Source organism: Mytilinidion resinicola, assembly GCF_010093595.1.
Source record: "Mytilinidion resinicola strain CBS 304.34 unplaced genomic scaffold BDZ99scaffold_17, whole genome shotgun sequence".
Classification (NCBI taxonomy): domain Eukaryota; kingdom Fungi; phylum Ascomycota; class Dothideomycetes; order Mytilinidiales; family Mytilinidiaceae; genus Mytilinidion; species Mytilinidion resinicola.
The window spans coordinates 543,273-559,760 of record NW_022985453.1 but is presented as its reverse complement, the minus strand read 5'-3'; the positions used below and the strand labels follow the sequence as shown (position 1 = coordinate 559,760).

The 16,488-nt window shown below is 53.7% G+C and overlaps 6 protein-coding genes across 6 annotated transcripts; 2 read left to right on the top strand and 4 right to left on the bottom strand.

Annotated features, from left to right (window-relative positions):
• Positions 1-347: 347 nt before the first annotated feature.
• On the bottom strand, positions 348-3,846 carry BDZ99DRAFT_100570 (aspartyl-tRNA synthetase). Its single transcript, XM_033712315.1, has one exon. It carries the CDS (start codon positions 3,740-3,742, stop codon positions 599-601), a length of 3,144 nt encoding a protein of 1,047 aa, XP_033572912.1. The 5' UTR covers positions 3,743-3,846; the 3' UTR covers positions 348-598.
• A 518-nt stretch (positions 3,847-4,364) lies between these two features.
• BDZ99DRAFT_100553 (uncharacterized protein) lies at positions 4,365-5,015 on the top strand. The gene has a single exon (XM_033712314.1). It carries the CDS (start codon positions 4,409-4,411, stop codon positions 4,793-4,795), a length of 387 nt encoding a protein of 128 aa, XP_033572911.1. The 5' UTR covers positions 4,365-4,408; the 3' UTR covers positions 4,796-5,015.
• Positions 5,016-5,097: 82 nt separating this feature from the next.
• BDZ99DRAFT_395001 (uncharacterized protein) lies at positions 5,098-6,681 on the bottom strand (the record flags this gene model as incomplete). Its single annotated transcript, XM_033715929.1, has 5 exons — positions 5,098-5,249; positions 5,305-5,940; positions 6,023-6,150; positions 6,222-6,367; positions 6,460-6,681. 5 exons carry the CDS (start codon positions 6,679-6,681, stop codon positions 5,098-5,100), a joined length of 1,284 nt encoding a protein of 427 aa, XP_033572910.1.
• A 362-nt stretch (positions 6,682-7,043) lies between these two features.
• Positions 7,044-9,161, bottom strand: BDZ99DRAFT_501494 (tubulin-domain-containing protein). Its single transcript, XM_033723818.1, has 8 exons — positions 9,046-9,161; positions 8,904-8,962; positions 8,660-8,810; positions 8,520-8,607; positions 8,397-8,468; positions 7,842-8,345; positions 7,596-7,788; positions 7,044-7,546 (listed from the first exon to the last, which is right to left on the bottom strand). Exons 1-8 carry the CDS (start codon positions 9,055-9,057, stop codon positions 7,270-7,272), a joined length of 1,356 nt encoding a protein of 451 aa, XP_033572909.1. The 5' UTR covers positions 9,058-9,161; the 3' UTR covers positions 7,044-7,269.
• Positions 9,162-12,616: 3,455 nt separating this feature from the next.
• On the bottom strand, positions 12,617-14,317 carry BDZ99DRAFT_574188 (uncharacterized protein). The gene is made up of 3 exons (XM_033728355.1): positions 13,977-14,317; positions 12,990-13,917; positions 12,617-12,937 (listed from the first exon to the last, which is right to left on the bottom strand). Exons 1-2 carry the CDS (start codon positions 14,124-14,126, stop codon positions 13,012-13,014), a joined length of 1,056 nt encoding a protein of 351 aa, XP_033572908.1. The 5' UTR covers positions 14,127-14,317; the 3' UTR covers positions 12,617-12,937; positions 12,990-13,011.
• A 734-nt stretch (positions 14,318-15,051) lies between these two features.
• Positions 15,052-16,324, top strand: BDZ99DRAFT_100465 (uncharacterized protein). The gene is made up of 2 exons (XM_033712313.1): positions 15,052-15,291; positions 15,321-16,324. Exons 1-2 carry the CDS (start codon positions 15,196-15,198, stop codon positions 16,203-16,205), a joined length of 981 nt encoding a protein of 326 aa, XP_033572907.1. The 5' UTR covers positions 15,052-15,195; the 3' UTR covers positions 16,206-16,324.
• Positions 16,325-16,488: the final 164 nt, after the last annotated feature.

Here is a 16,488-nt window from a genome sequence, read left to right as displayed (position 1 = left end):
CCACACCGTGACACGCGAATACAGCTGTGAGGTTCGCGGCGAAAACACGGGCGGCATCGTCAAATACCGAGGGAAACGGAGAAGTAAGAAAAACTGAAAGACTCCTGTTTTGATCAGAACACGACTTCAGAAATCGCAGACTATTGCTTGACCATGAATTACCCACATATGCTGCTGCTCTTTCAAACACCCTAGATCCACTGCTACGCCCACCCTTCCTATCCCTCTCTTTTCATGCGCAGTCTTCCTGGGATGGGACTGTACTCAATCAAATAGAGGTGGAAACCAAGCATTAGAGAACAAACAATAGAATTTCATCTTTACCTAGCGTCAAAGAATGCCAGCAAGCAAGGGGGGTAGTAGTAAAACGAAAAAAGGGGGGGAATTTTCCAGCGAACGAACTAACAAACGCAAGCTCCTCCCTTCCCTTCCCTTTAATGCCATCATCCTCACGAACCAACAAAAGGAAAAATTCTAATCGCCCAAGGCTCCACTTCAAGATCCTTTCTTCACGACGTTATCGTTTCGTTTCGCTCACCAATCGCCTAGACTCCAGACTCCCTTATGCCTCTCTCCCCCCTCTACCTTCGTCTTCAACCTAATCGTTATCCTCGAAGAAATTCATAATCGCCTTCACCCCCAACGGGCCCAGCCCATGCGGCGGATAGCACAGATAACTCGGATCCTCCACCGCACCCAGCTTCTCCCGAAACTCCGTCTTCTGCGTGAGCTTCAGCTCCGTCGCTATGGCGTGGTACGCTCTGCTCAGCACCTTCACCCTCGTCCCCTTCAGATTATGCCCCGGCGAGAAGCGCGCCGACGCCCCGCCGCCGAAAGTCACAGAAGTAGCGCCACCAGACGCAACAACCTTGAGCGCATGCGTCACAATCTGCTCGATGGCGCCCGACGGCGCGCCCGGGAAGTCCATCGAGTACTTGACCTGCCACCCATGGTCCGGGCTGAGCTGCGCCATGACGACCAGCGCGCAGATGGTGCCGTCCTGGATCGTCGAGTAGTAGTACTGGCGATGCTCCATATCCTGCCACGGGTGGATATCCGTAAGATGGACCTGGCGGCCCTTGCGATTCGCCAGCCAGTCCTTGACCCGCGCATCGATTTTATCGCGGACTTCCTGCGGCACGGGCTCGCCGAGCATGAACTCGTGGATCTTGACGCCCTCCTTCTCGGCGTGGCGGATCTTGCGCTGGACCTCCTTGTCGTGCGCGGCCGGGTTGGCGACGGGGTCGACGCGCTGCTCGGCGACGACGGAGAAGGTGCGCCAGTTGAGCTTTTCGGCGAGGACTTCTTCCACTTCTTGGCCAACGAGGAGCCAGAGGGGCTTGAGCTTGCGCTCTTTGGTGATGTAGCGGAGGTAGCCGTTGATGATCTTGAGGTACTGCTGGGTGTGGCAGAGGGGGTTGCCGACGGTGATGGCGAAGCCGTCTTGCGGGACGAAGCCAACGGCAGCGCCAGTGGAAGAATCACGCCAGACTTCGGTGCGCTCTTCGAGCCAGGAGGTGTTGGATGCATCGCCGTAGTTTGCGATGAGCTTCTCGAGAGGCTGGAAGTCTAGGCCAGCGGCTGCTCGGTCTTGGCCTTCCCATGGAGGGTGAATGGTGCTGGCTTCCGGATGCCTGAGCTGCTTGATGATCGGTTTGGCGGGTAAGCTCTTGGGATCTCGAGGGAACATGGAGGCGTGGCGGATGTTTCCGAGGTTGAGGGCAAGCATGAGAATACGTTCGAGACCGATACCTCCGCCGCCGTGGGGAGGAGCTCCCCACTGGAATCCTTGGATATAGTCTTCCATCGACTTGGGGTCCACCTTGAGCCTCTCCATCTTTTCTAACAGCATAGCTGCGTCGTGGATACGTTGTCCACCACTAAGAATTTCCTGTCCACGGAGGAAGATATCAAAGGAATTGGTGACTTCAGGGTTGTTCGGGTCTGGCATGGCATAGAAAGGACGGGCTGAGACGGGGAACTTATCTAGCACATAGTAATCTGTGTTGTACTTGGCCTTGATCACCCTGCCGAGCTGAACTTCGTCTCTCGTACCAAGATCCTCGTTCAGTGGTAGTGGTTTACCGTGCTCGTTTGTCCACCCAGAATCGTTCAGCAGCTGAACAGCTTCGGCGAATGGAAGGACGAGTGTTTCATCAAGCCAAACGAGATCCTCGTGTGGGAACTGCCTCTTGACAATCTCGATTTCGACCCTGTAGCGGTCGTAGATGCCCTGGAAGATAGCCTTGAACGTGCGGTCCAGCGTACGCAAAACCTCGTAATAATGCTCGTCAATGGCCATTTCGATATCCAGGCCAGTGTATTCAGTCAAATGTCGGTATGTGTTGCTGTTCTCGGCACGGAAGACAGGGCCAATCTCGAAAACTTTCCCAAAATCTGCAGATATACACATTTGCTTTGCCAATTGAGGGCTCTGTGCGAGGAAAGCGCCACGGTTGAAGTATTCCACCTTGAAGACACTAGCACCGGACTCTGTAGCTCCGCCTTGCAGCTTGGGGGTATGTATCTCGATAAAGCCCTCGCTCTCGAGGTGGGTGCGGAAGAGGCTGCAAATGCCTGACTGGATACGGAAGATGCCTTGGGAGGCAGTCGTGCGCAAGTCGATGACACGACTGTTGAGACGGGTTCGATCTGTGATGTGGACGCGGTGGTGTCCCTCCCTGTGATGTTCCGTCTCTTCAACCTCCTCTTCCAGATTTTCCTCGGCCTGTGAGACTTCTGCTTCGTAAACAGTGAAGGCCATGTGTTCCGTCACGCCGGCCTCGACGTGTAGCCCATGCACGGATATCTCGACGTCGTGTATTGAGGCCCCCTTGACCTCTCCTTCCTTTGCCTTGGGCTCTTGCACGACGCCCTTCACCAAGAGTACAGTCTCGGGATCTAGATGCTCGGCCCAATATAGCATGTGGCTCGAGATGGCCCCGTGTTCCATCAGCACGCCCTGTATAGTCGCGGTCTGCTGTCGGAAGAGCAAGAAGACAAACTTGGCGCTCATCTTGCGGAGATGGTGCAACCGCGCGCGGAAGGTCACCTCGCGGCCGACATCCTTGGCACTCAAGTTGAGCAGCTGGACGCGCTCTTCGTGCTTCCACTCGCCGGCGTAGCCATTGATGGGCAGCACGCCGTAGCGGCTCTTCTGGTCCGGCGAGAGCTCGCGCTCGGCCGAGGCCTCCATCAGCTTGCGCCGCGCCTTCAGCTCCTCCTCTTTCTCCAGGATCTCCCTCTTGCGCACTTCTTCGGCAACCTGCTTCTCGTGCCTCTTGAGCTGGTTGCGGGACATGGGCTCGCCATCGCGGTTGAGGGGCAGCTCGCTGGTGGAGGAGGACGAGGATTCGACTTCGCCGAGGCCGAGCTTCTCCCTCACGGCGCGGATTGGGCTGTGGGAGATGCCGCTAGAACGGTGGCCGCCAAAGGTGCCGCTGCGGCGCACAGGGCTGTCGGTCTTGGAGTCGAAGGTGCCGCTGCGCTTGGGGCTCTCGGCCCCAATGCCGCTGAGGTCCTTGGTGGTCGACTTGCGGTGGCCGAATGTGCCGCTTCGGCGGGGGATGTCGTCGCTGTTGCGGTGGAAGATGGCCGACGTGCGCGGCGAGGCCGGGCCGGGCGAGGCGGCGCCATTCGCAGCCGTGGCAGACTTGGGGCTGGTGATGCCGCTCTCGTCGTCGCTCTGCGGGTTGCTGTGCGAGACCTTCAGCTTCTCGAGCGCCTTCTTTAGCGAGGACATGGCGGGCGTGGAGTGCCCCGCTGAGGCGATGGGGGGTGCGAGGGTATTCAATGGGTGTCTCGTGTGGTGTTTGTGAGGAAACGAAGGAAGCAAGTGTTGAACGAAGACACTGCCGGGGGCGGGCAACGCGTGAGTTTTAAGACGTCGGGCTGTCCGCGCAGCTCTGGTGCCGTGGTGTACTTGGGCGGCCTAGGAATAGCTGGGGACGCTCTCATGCAGCACAGGGATGATGTAATGGCGAGATATTTGGGGAGACAGCCGGAGGCCGTGCCTCTATCCGCCGCGCGCGAGAAAGCTTGACCCGCCTGACGTCGCCGCACCCGCGCTATGCTGGAATCTGCTCTTCGTACGAAGGGCAATGCCTCTGCACAGTGCCTGAGCTCTTTAAACACAGCAACACTCGTGCTCGTACACGGCCGCCTGCGGCTTTTGGAGCGTCTTGTTCATCTGCTGACGCATCCGCGCCATTCCGGCCGGTGGCATCTGATAGCGGCCGGTGGCATCTGATAGCCATGCCTCTGTGGCCCCACCACTCACCACCAGAAACGCAGACACCGCCGGGCCCTACTAGAAGCGCCTATATCTGCAAGATTTGCGCCTCCCGAGAAGGCCTGGTCCGTCTACTCGGCCCGCCGTGCTCAATTGCACATTTCATACAGCCTCGGAATGCTGTTCGCCCTTGTGCTCTGTCTCCATAAACCTGGGTACCTCCTAGGTACCCTTTGTACTCTCGTTTATGCAGAATCCGGGATGGGAACCTCAAAGCAGCAAAAGGCCGATCACTCAGCCGCCGAGCCGATGACTGATGCAGCGACTCCGGCCTGTTATTTTACTGACGGACGCCCGAGACGAGACAGCCAAAAGACCCGAAGGCCCGACTGCGTTGGGCCAGTCCTATCGGATGACTACACAGTACCCAGAATCGCTGTCCAGCCACGTCGCATCTCAGAGCACCAGTTGAAAGGAAGTCAGGCCAAGTTTCCATCTCTCCCGGGTCACGAATTCACATCCGTGAGGTCTGTCACGGTTGACGTGCCACGTCGCCACACTTGAGGACTTTCAAGGCCCAGCTGCCCGCCACAACCTGATATAAACCCAGTTGATGCCTCATTCACTCTCCTGAGCCCCCAATTCCCCCGCTTAGCCCTCAATGTGAGACACTCATACGATCGACACGAATCACGCTTCACAGTCGTGCATCGCAACCTCTCAGACCAGCCACGAGCACATGCCTCGGCCAATCCGAAGGTCGCGTCCGCCATGGGATTTGCAGCCGCCCCCATCGCGTTTCCGCCTCGTCATCAGATTTCCATGTTTGCCGCAATCTGCACACCCCTTTGTAGCCCACGCGAACGTTAATAATGGTATCTGACATCATCGCCGTCCGCATCCGTCACGGCGAAACCACCCCAGTCGGTGAAGCTGTCCGCAAACCGCACCGCCGCTTTGAGGTAGAAGTCGTGCGCGTCGCCCCAGGTTTCGGACGCGACTTTCATGGCGCGGAGGCCTGTCACAGATATCGTCAGTCTAATACAATAACAGTGCAGATATAGAACTCATACCTTTGACAAAATGCGCATCTAGCGCATGCTCCGACTTCAACGCCTTGTCCACCACAAACTTCCACCCCCTCCCCTCGAGCTCGTACCCCGTAATCCGCTCCAGCTCCACCTTCGGCCTCAGCTGTGCAATATACACCGACAGTGTAAATAACCACCACTGCCTCACCAAACTGACATGCCACCTCGCCGGCACCAATGGCAGCAGTATCCTCACCGCATGGCTCGTCGTGAGCAGATGCACGGCAAAGAAGTCAAATTCCTCTTTGCCAACCTCCTGCGTCGCGACTAGCAGTGCAACAGCAGCCTGCTGGCTATCCTCGAACTGCTGCCGCGGGTCCGACAGCTCCCACGCGTTCCAGTATTCCAGCACCAAGTCTTCGTGCTCGGCGAAGAGTTTGTCAATGTTATCTGCGCCGCCGTGGTCGAAGAGCCCGTCGAAGCGCGTGTCTGCGGATAGCCTTTGTATAAGTTCGAGCGGGGAGGTGGAGCCGAACGGCGCCGGACGCGTATAGGCAGGGTCGTCGAGGTATTTATGGACGGGGGAGTAGAAGCAAGCTGCCAAAGCCAGGGCTTCGATAGCAAGCGTGCTCGAATTGAGCTCGTAGGCGTAGCCGAGGTGGATGAGGGGGTGACCAACTATATACCCACATATCAATTAGCATAAACATCTCTCGCAAAACAGCCAACGGCACAGAAAGTGAAAAAGGGTGTGCCATACGTCCAGAAACCAACCCATTAACCAACGGCTCCTCCCCCCCAAACATATACTCCCCTAGCAGCGCTTTCCAGTCATACCGCTTCAGCACGAGCTGGTCCTCGAAGAAATCCACAAACGCGCGCTGGTACCTGTTTGCCACCGTGTCAGCCCTTCCCCCGACATCCCCATTCGCTCATTGGAATTAGAATGCTGCACTCACACCCGGGCCCCCAAAAACTCCCGCCAATCCTCCCCACTCACCTCCCCAGGACTGTCCACCCACGGCTCCAGCTGCCCGGCCTCTTTGTCATACACCTCGTTCAGATGCTCCTTCGTGCCGCCCAGCACGTACGCAGACCCGAGCAACTAGCACACCAACTGTCAGCCCGCAACGCAACCCCTCCCAAAACACCTCCTTCCCTTCTTTTCCCTAGTCCCTCCTCCGGGAGCAGACGTACATGCGGCATGTGGTTATGGAACCGTAACTCATGGTAAATAACGCTGTAAGTCGCGTGGTTCGCTTTGAGGAGGTGCTTCAGCGTGCGGCCGCGCGGCGCGGCCTCGGTCTCGATGGCGTGGAGCGCGACCGAGGGGAGTTCGATTCTTTGGCCCGAGCTCGAGCTCGAGGTCCCGCCGCCGCCGCGGAAGAAGGGCAGGCGGAAGGAGAGCGAGGGGAACATGTGCGAGGAGTCGGACATCGCGAGCGGTAGATTACGATGGGTGAATTGGAGAGTGGGAGAGGTGTGGAGGTAGGTTTGGGGAGGGGGCCAGCTTTCAATGGCCGTTGGCGGATGCGGAGGTGCCTGCGGGGAAATTCATCATCGGCTGGCTGGGACAGGTGATGCTTTGACTTGAGCTTGGGCAGCCTAAACCGCTTTCGTTAGGGCAACTGTGGCGGACGATTCCCAACCATTTTTTAAGCTCCCGCACGGTCGTGGCATGGGAGGCCCTGTTAATTCCGAGTATGGGAGCATGGTGGGTCGATTTTCACGTTCAAGGAGCTGGCGCAAACATGGATGTTTATGAAGCTTTGTATTTGCCTCCACAACGCTACGCTAACCCAGCACCCCAGTTCCAAGAACACCAAATCACCCTCGAAAATGCTTGAATGAGAGGAGCAGAAGGGTACATTTCAGCCTACCTACACGGGCTATCCCGGTTTCCCTCGGTGACGCTACTCCGGCAGGAATAATTTGAAGCAGAAGAGCACCAACACAGCTACTCCCACCACATGGCCTCGATGAGGAGCACCCACAGTTCCGAGTAGGCTAATACTCGGCCTCGCCCTCGTCGCCATCATCCAGACTGTCGCTAGCAACCTCTTCGTAGTCCTTTTCCAGCGCAGCCAGGTCCTCACGCGCTTCGGAGAACTCGCCCTCCTCCATGCCCTCGCCGACATACCAGTGGACGAATGCGCGCTTGGAGTACATAAGGTCGAACTTGTGATCGAGGCGGGACCAAGCTTCGGCGATGGCCGTGGTGTTGCTAAGCATGGAGACGCTGCGGTCGACCGAGGCGAGCTCGCTACCTGGGACGCTAATGGGTCTAGTTGGTGTTAGTACGATGTTTGAGTGTAAAGAACGATTTGACATACTTGGTGTAGTTGATGCCCAGCTTGAATCCAGTGGGACACCATTCGACCAAGTTGAAGGACTGCTTGGCCTTGAGAGCGCCAGCTGCGGCAGTGCAATCGCGAGGGACAATGTCTCCACGGTACAGAAGAGCGACGGCCATGTATTTTCCGTTGCGTGGGTCGCAGACAACCATCTGGTTGTTGGGCTCGAAGCCTGTTCTAAATTAGCACGGTTTCTGCAGCTGGGATGACTCCGAAAGAGCGTACATTGGAAAGTCAAATCATGGACCTTGAAGCTCTCATGGGAACTCTTCTTGGCCGAGATGACTGGCGCATAGCTGATAAGCGGGTAGTGAATACGAGGGTATGGGACCAAATTAGTCTGGAACTCGTTCAAATCCACGTTGAGAGCACCGTCGAAGCGCAGACTGGAGGTAATAGAGCTAACGACTTGCGCAATTAATCGGTTGAGGTGCTCATAGTTGGGGCGCGGGATATCGAGGCTGCGGCGGCAGATATCGTAAACAGCCTCGTTGTCAACCAAGAAGGTGCAGTCGGAGTTCTCAATGGTGCTGTGGGTCGATAGGACGGCGTTATATGGCTCGACGACCGAGGTGGAGACGCGAGGCGCAGGGTAGACAGCAAACTCAAGCTTGCACTTCTTGCCATAGTCAGTGGAAAGACGCTCAAGAAGGAGTGCGCCAAATCCGGATCCAGTGCCGCCACCAAACGAGTGGAAGATCAAGAAACCTTGAAGGGACGAGCAGTTGTCTATAGACTGTTAGCGAATGCACACTCTGCAATTGAGGGGTGATCTCGTACCAGCAACACGTCGAATCTTGTCAATGACACTGTCAACCATCTCCTTTCCAATAGTGTAGTGACCACGAGCATCTGTTGTTGTTGGTTAGCGCAAATTTTTGGCCGGAGGGGGGCAGAACGCACAGTTGTTGGCAGCATCTTCCTTGCCACTGATCAGAAGTTCGGGATGGAAGAGCTGGCGATAGCTTCCAGTTCGTATCTCGTCAATTGGCTAGTATAGGAGTCAGTAGACTGAAATCTGTGCGTTCTACGTGCTAGCCTACCGAGGGGTCGAGATCCACAAAGATCGAGCGCGGGACGTACTTCCCGTTGCCAGTTTCAGTGAAAAAGGTCTCGTAAGAGCCACCTTCAGCAAGCTCCTTGGCCTCGGGATCCGGGCGTCCATCGGCCTTCAGGCCATGCTCCAGAAGGTACCTGAAGCCCCATTGTTAGTGTCTCGTCGCTTGTCGTCCGTGTCGCTGGTGTTGGTGGTATGAGGGGGTGTCCGAGGGATGAGGAGAGGCTTACAGCTCCCAGGCACTGTTGCCGAGCTGGGTACCAGCCTGGCCGATGTGAAGGTGGCAGATCTGTAGCAGGAAGCACGGTTAGCTGTGGTCTATATCGAGCATCTCGAGACGGCGGGCTGTTTATCGAGGGGTAAAAGACGCACCTCTCCCCTCATGATTTCTGATCAGGCAAACGGATCGCGGAATTGTACCAGACAGGTGCGGCGGAAGAACAGGTGAGCTTGGGTTCAGTGTACAACAGTCTAGGAGTAGAGTAGCGGTCAGTCGGGAGGAACTTGGTGGGGTGTGGAGAAGCTTTGTCTAAACCCGTCTAAGCTACGCTTGGGCCAACCGACGCGTTCAGTGCATAGCACGCTAAGCCTGAAAAAAGTGGCATATTCATCAAGCACCATGTCTCGTGTGTACACCTGCCTGCCACTGTTTAAGGTACTTCAACAAGTTTTCACATAGTCCAAAGTGAAGGGCTTTTATCTCGTTTCAATTCCTGAAAATCCATTGAAGCACTCTAAGCAGTGGCAGGTAGATGTGTACACGAGACAGCTTGCTGTAGATTTAGAGTGCCACCTTTTCCATGCCTTCAGACACGATGTAAAGCTCAACACAGTGTAACTTAGACTACCTTTTGACTAGGCTAGCACCCGCTATCCGAGGTCCTCTTCACAGCGGCGTCGAGCGAGCAATCGAGAAGCCTAAGCACATCCGTTCAACACTTATGGGTTTTGGAACCTCTAAACACAATGCAAAGGTAAGCGCAGTTGAAATTAGACTGCCTTTTGACTAGGCTAACACTTCCTATCCGGGGTTTTCTTCACAGCGGCATCGAGCGAGCAATTGGGGAGCCTAGGCACATCCATTTATCACTCATAGATTTTCAAAGCTCCAATCACAGTGCAAAGCTCAATGCAGTGTAAGTTATACTACATTTTGACGAAGCCGACACCCGCTGTTCGGGTCCTCTTGACAGCGGTGTCGAGCGAGCAAGAGGGGAGTCTGAGCACATTCGTTCAACACTCATGGATTTTTGAACCTCTAAACACAATGCAAAGGTCAACGCAGGGGGAATTAGACTGCCTTGTGACTAACTGCAGACATCCTACCTATGGCACTCCCGACAGTGGTGTCGAGAGAGCAAGAGTGAAGCTACAGCAGTGGCATATCCGGGTGTCCAAAGTTATGACTAGTCCTCAAGGTAACATGCTTTCGGAAATCCCCAATCAGTCGAATGAGTTCTTCGTCCTTGTTCTTGAGGCGGAAGCGGAGAGCCATGTAGGACTTGACCAGCGAAACTTGATCACCTAAGCGCGGTGTGTATGTGAGTGATGATGCCGCGGGTGACCTTGGCATACAGCCGCAAGAAGTTTTGTACTTCTAGATGGGTGGTGCGGGTGGCGGCCTGATCGGCGCAGACACTGCGTCTTAGAGCCCAAACGTCTTTTTGATGAATACGTACGATATGGAGTAATAGATATCGATCGTGCGGCTCTTATCCTGCATCCGAGTGATAGGTCTGAACACGAGGTAGGAGGTCGGAATCTCAGCACGTGATCATAGATACTCTCCTAAACAGGTAGGTCTTGGCATTTGAAAGGTGTCGAGCACCGAGAAGAGACCCAACCCCCGGACGTCCAAGGTTGAGCTCAACCCGGACAGCACTCAAGACTCGGCGTCTAATTGGACGAGCTGCTCCACGCCAGACGAGCTAGCAGGGGGAGCGACGAGCTAGCAGGCTTAGCGCAAGAAGTTTAGACCGTCACTCTCAGGATCCGTGCTGTCCGCTCCCCAAATCCAACATCCATAATGTCCGCTTGATCTTCTTCCGCCACTTCAGGTAGGCTCTCTAGAGTATTGTAATGAAAATCTCTACGCAGTAGAAATTAGGCTACCGTTTGACTGACCGAAGATGCACTGGCTGGGGTACTCTTTACAGTGATGTTTAGAGAGCAAAAGTAGAGTCCAAGCAGTAAGATATCCGTATGCCGACACTTATAACCTAGTACTGCATAGACAGCTCGTCGGCGGTGTCTACGCAGTATAAATTGGGCTACCGTTCAACCAACCGAAGACTGACTAGCCGGGCTACTCCCAACGGCGGTGTTAAGCGAGCAAAAACGGAGCCTGTCTAATAAGATATGAGCATGCTGACATCTACTACATCTTTATATAATGTCGCTTTCAACACCGTGCATATTAGGATACCTTCTGACTAGCCAAATGCTACCTAGCTGGGCTACTCCCACCGATGGTATCAAGCGAGCAAAAGCGAAGCTTTTCTAGAGAGATATTAGTGTGGTACGTCTATACGTGATGTCGGTTTCAATACCGTGCATATTAGACTACCTTTTAATCAGCTAGCTTAATGCTAGCTAGGGCACTCCTTACAGTGGTTTCGAGAGAGCAAGAGTGGAGCTAGAGCAATGGTATATTCGTGTGCTTAAATTTATGACCTGCGACATGGGTTTAGGCACTCTCTTTTACCGCCGCTTGGGGTACTTCTATAAGCTTTAGAAACTCCGAACACGATGTTAATGAAGATGCAGTTAAGGTTAGGCAGCCTTTTAACTGGCCGGCTACATACTGGCTGGGAATCTCCTAGCGGTAGCGTCGAGTGGGCAAGAGTTAAACTTAAGCCCTGCTATATCCATGTGCCGAATCTTCAAGCATTCAACCCAACGTTAAGGCTGATGCAGTAGAAATTAGGCTGTCTACTAGCTGGCCAAATACACAACTGTGGGGCCACTCCTAATAGTGGCATCTCGTTTCTAGAGTAGCATTTAAGTAGTAACGTTTCCGTGTGACTAGAGTACCCTAAAGCAATTTAAAGGTTCACGTAGTAGAATTTAGACTACCTTTTAGCTGGCCGGCTATGTGCTAGCTGGACTACTCCTCACAGCGGTGTCGAGCGAGCAGGAGCCGAACTCAGGCAGTGGATCCTAGGCTACCTTTTGATTGCCTGAATACATGACAATGGGGCTACTCCTAGCAGTGGCACCGAGTAAGCAAAAGGGAGGTCCTAGGAGCGCGATATCCAATTAGCCAGCCTTACAATCTAGGACCAAAGAGCGCCAAAGAAAAGGTGCATAGAAGCGAACAGATATTAGCACTAAGGAAAACGGAATAGATACGTCTATTTGCCACTGCTTGGAGTACCTTCATAGGCTTTTTTAAACCTAAACACGATGTCAAAGTTGACACAGTGGAAGTCGGACTGCCTTTTAACTGGCCGGCTGTATGTTTGCTGAGCTACTCCTTACGATGGTATCGAGCAAGCAAGAAGAACGCTCCAGTAGCGTAATATTCGATGGCCTAACTTTATGATATAGGAGTATAAGACTCCAAAGAGAAGATATTAGCACTAAAGAAAATGGAATAAACACGTTTATTCGCCACTGCTTGAGGTGCCTTAAGGAGCTTTTGAAACTCCAAATGCAATGTAAAGGCCGATATAGTGGAAGGCCGATAGCCACAGGCTGCCAAAGGTTCAATTCCTTTTTTTCCCATATTTTTTTATAGTGGAAATTAGACTGCCTTTTGACTTACCGACTAACTGCTAGCTGGGCTACTCCTCACGGTAGTGTTAAGCGGGCAAGAGAAAACCCGGAGCACGTCTATTTGTTAGTACCAGGTTTCTCAGTCTCTAGACGCGATGTCACAGTTACCACGGCGGAAAATTAGACTACCCTTTGACTGGCTATCTATCTACTAGCTAGGGTCCTCCTCACGGTGTTGTCCAACGGGCAAGAGAGAAGCCGTTGCAGTGTAATGTTGAGCTTGTAGACTTTTTAACCCCTAAACACGATGTTAAGGTTACCACAACAACTATCAGACTACCTTTTGACTGGCCAGCTTCGTACTAGTTGGGTTACTCCTCGCGGTGGTATCGAGCGATCAAGAGCGGAACCCATACAGTGGCATATCCGGGTACCCAAACTTATGACCTATTATTGTAGAGTGTTAACCAGCATCACGTCATGGGCAGAGTATAGACACCAAGCTCAGTCCGGGCCAAACAAGTGACTAGTCATTGTGATAGAAAGTCTACAAACAAGTTACTAAAGCCGCATCTTCCAGAACATGCTGGCGTACGCACTGGCGCCCACAGGCCTCAACCCCTAGCACTTCATGGTGACATGCTCCTCATGTTCGTCGTCCGACGCGTTGTTCGAGCTTCCCGCAGCACCCATCTTGGCGGCAGCCTCGTTCTTCCTCGCCAGGCTCATCGCCCTCGCCGTGACGCCGCCCCTCTCCGTGAGACCAAAAGCGCGAACTTCGAGCTTATGCAGAAGATTCGCCTCCTCCTTGGTCACCGTCTCGGGCGCTTCTTTGATCTTCGGTTCGATCGCGGCGACCGCTTCCTGGAAACTGGCCTCCTTGGCCTGGTTCGACAGCAGTTTTGTGAGAAGTTTCGTCATGCTTGGTGTGCTGCGGGTAGATATTTGGCCGCCGCGGAGGAGCGTAGCGATGTCGGACGTGCTTCGAGAGGACTTCTGGCCATCCTGGAGGCTGCACGGCATCGCAAGCTTCAGATCATGCTGCAGGCGTTCATGCTGCAGTTGTACATTGGCCGCCTCGGCGTCGTCGTCCTCCGGTACTCCTGCTGAGGCAAACTTCGCGGCGAACAGCTTCTTGCGCATCTTAGTTGCAAGGACCTGGAATAGCTCCAAATCCTCGAATGTGAGATCGCTATCGGGAGTGGCGTCGATCTTCGGGTCCACCATCTTTGCGAGCCCGCTGAGTGTCTGCATGTTGAACTTGGCTTCGACCCTCTGGAGAGTGGTCTCGTTGGCGCGAATAGTGGCCTCATTGGCGCGGAGGAGTTGCTCCACGGCCCCGATCTGGCTGATAGCCGTCTCTTCGGCGCGAATGAGTCGCTCTACGACCCTGACGCTGTTGAGGGTGCGTTGATCAGCGGTTCCTGAGTAGACGATTTCTTCGACTTGTTCGATGTGGGCGAGGAAGGTAGAGGTCGAGCCGGAAGCGAGATTCTCAAAGATCTTATCTAGGACGGTTTGGTTGTGCTGTGTGGGAGTCAGTATCATTGACCCTGCGATCGCAGTTTGAGGGGGTGATGACTCACTGATTGTTGTGCGAGTTGGGCTTCATCTAGAGCAGCTTCGGACGCCGGAGATGGGTCTTGGGCAACTTGCTCGGCAGTGAGTCTTAGAGGGACCCAAGTCTGCGCCGGAGTAGACTCATGGTTCGTCGTATTAGGATCTGATGAAGGCATGTTAGCGATGCCTAAGTACTTTGGTCCTGGAGGCTGCGACGGCGATGGCGAAGTTGGTGACAGGAAGAGAGAGGATTGAAATCATCCAGGTGGAGCGAGGTGAGTGTGCTGTTGATAGCCGCGTTTAAACGATGACGCGATAGCAGCGGCCTTCACCACACGCGCGCGCTTTTCTTCGGCTTTCCCAATCATTCAGCTCTGACAGATGTTGGTGAGTATCATCTCTGCACTCCAAATAACTAAAGATTTGTAGAGGCTAGAGGTGAAGATAAAGCGTGAATTATGGATGAACAAAAAGCAGTGAGTTGTGGGATGTGGTAGATCAAGAACTGCGAGCATACAACGTTATTCCCATCTCTATCAGGTACAATCTGTCGGCTCTTCCTGCCTATTGGTTTATTCAGCAACTTCTTGTATATCTCTCCTCCTGCCGCTCAATAGCTAGTTTCCTCTTCTTCTGAATGCCACTCAGTCCCTTGCTGAAGGCTTTCATGGCTCTGGTATTTTCAGCCACCCACCTTTGCTGAATCATGAAATGAATTCTAGCCCCACCATACCCTGATCTCTATACATCTTAGCGGCATCTGGACGGGGGCGGGTGGCGGGAGGGGAGCGATGCGGGTGAGAATGAGAGGTATTGGAGGGAGGTGTGGAGGAGGGGGTTTGCGCTTGAAAGGGGGCCGAGGCGAGAGGGAGAGATGGGTACGGTGCTTGCGGTGTAGCGGGTGAGAGTCTCTACGGAGTAGCCTGGGGATATGTGGGAAATAGGAGGAGGGGTCATGTGAAGGAGAAGTGTATTAATGAAATAGTGGATTTGATGACTGTGTCTGCGGCATAGAAAGGATGGATGTACCTGTATCTTGAAAGCGAGAAGTAGGGACTGTGTTTAAAACTATCGCCTAGCTACTATCCAAGCATGGCGGAAATGTAGAAATGCAAAGGTCTGGCGTAAAGACAAAAACTGATGCTCGAGAGATTATTCTTGACGAATGAATAGAATGTGAGGTGCGCATACGAAATCGGGCCCTTACCAAGGCTGCCAACCACGGCACCACATCCTAAGAGAATCATGCAACCTGGGTACGACGCCCCGACCCACACACGCTCTGATTCCAGCTATTTCTTTATTTTCACGTCGTCCTTCAAATTAGCCCAAAACCTTTCCATCCCCAGAAACACCCAGCACGAAACTACATCTACTTTCAACTCCACGGCACAGCAACAAAACACTTCCAGAGAAAGACGAACGACAACAAAATGGCTTCAAGCTACCATCTTCCTTACCGGGGTCTGCCGCAAGAACTCCTCGACATGATCTTCACCTACGCCCTCTGCCCGAATGAAGGCCTGACGATATGCTCCGCCGGAGAGAACGGACAGGGACCGGGCTGGGGTCATAGCCAACCATGCCACATCCAAGGCCTTGCAGCCGGGCTCTTGCGGACGAACTCGAAGACCTACCACGACACCAAGGCCATACTGTACAGCAACAAACGTATCACCCTGGCCACTCCTTCTATGGCCGCGTTCGAATTTATTGTCGACTTGCCTCTTCATATCAAAAGCGCCGTCCTACTGGCCGACATGTTGCCGAAAAGCCACCACGAGGGCTTCGCTAAGAATACCCAGGATATGCTCTATTTCCTCATAAAAAGGACGCGTTTGGACGACATCACGATCGTGTTTTCAGGCGATACGGACTACCACAACTCTTTTCTGACGGGCTGGTTCGTCGTATGTTGCCTCGTTAGAGCTCTTCGGCACGGCGACAGCATTAGCAAAATCCGATTTGTCTACCAAGGCAACTTTGAGAGTGTCGGTGTTCATGATTTTGTAGGCATGGAAGAGGAAGTTGAATACTTAATGCTGGATTGGGAAGATGGTCAGGCTCTGAGAGCGTTGAGACGTGAGAGATTCGGGTGCTCTAATGAAGACGAGCTCGGTCGCCGTGAGGCTAATAAGAGACACTCTCGTGCAGCTTGGAACAAAGCTGGATTTACTCTTGAACGGGATGTCAACCGAGTTGGAGAGGCGGGTACAGTGCTGGTGATCCGACGAGTGGGGGCGTCGACAAAGTAGGGCTGTGAGCGGGGCGGGGATGTTAGCGAAGAGAGAAGTCTGTCAGAATTACGAGAGAAGAAAATGTGAGGAGCAAAGATACGTCTGCTGTATACGAAGGACAGAAATCATCTTCACCTCAAGTGCAAGGACCGGGAGGAGGGGGGTGGTTGTTTCAAGGTATAATTTTCATGTAGGCACTGGGTATGCAGAGAGCTAGATGAAATAAATCATAACCACCAAAATCAAAGACAGAAGATGTCAAGGCTGCTTTTCGGGTTGACGAAACGTTTCAAATGTCGTT

Coding starts and splice junctions, on each gene's coding strand:
- BDZ99DRAFT_100570 (XM_033712315.1), bottom strand. CDS start 3,742: ATGTCCTCGCTAAAGAAGGCGCTCGAGAAGCTGAAGGTCTCGCACAGC.
- BDZ99DRAFT_100553 (XM_033712314.1), top strand. CDS start 4,409: ATGCTGTTCGCCCTTGTGCTCTGTCTCCATAAACCTGGGTACCTCCTA.
- BDZ99DRAFT_501494 (XM_033723818.1), bottom strand. Junction 8,608..8,659: donor TTGTGGATCTCGACCCCTCG/GTAGGCTAGCAC, acceptor CTCCTATACTAG/CCAATTGACGAGATACGAAC. Junction 8,346..8,396: donor CAAGATTCGACGTGTTGCTG/GTACGAGATCAC, acceptor AACAGTCTATAG/ACAACTGCTCGTCCCTTCAA.
- BDZ99DRAFT_574188 (XM_033728355.1), bottom strand. CDS start 14,126: ATGCCTTCATCAGATCCTAATACGACGAACCATGAGTCTACTCCGGCG. Junction 13,918..13,976: donor CCCAACTCGCACAACAATCA/GTGAGTCATCAC, acceptor ACTCCCACACAG/CACAACCAAACCGTCCTAGA.
- BDZ99DRAFT_100465 (XM_033712313.1), top strand. CDS start 15,196: ATGCAACCTGGGTACGACGCCCCGACCCACACACGCTCTGATTCCAGC. Junction 15,292..15,320: donor AATTAGCCCAAAACCTTTCC/ATCCCCAGAAAC, acceptor GCACGAAACTAC/ATCTACTTTCAACTCCACGG.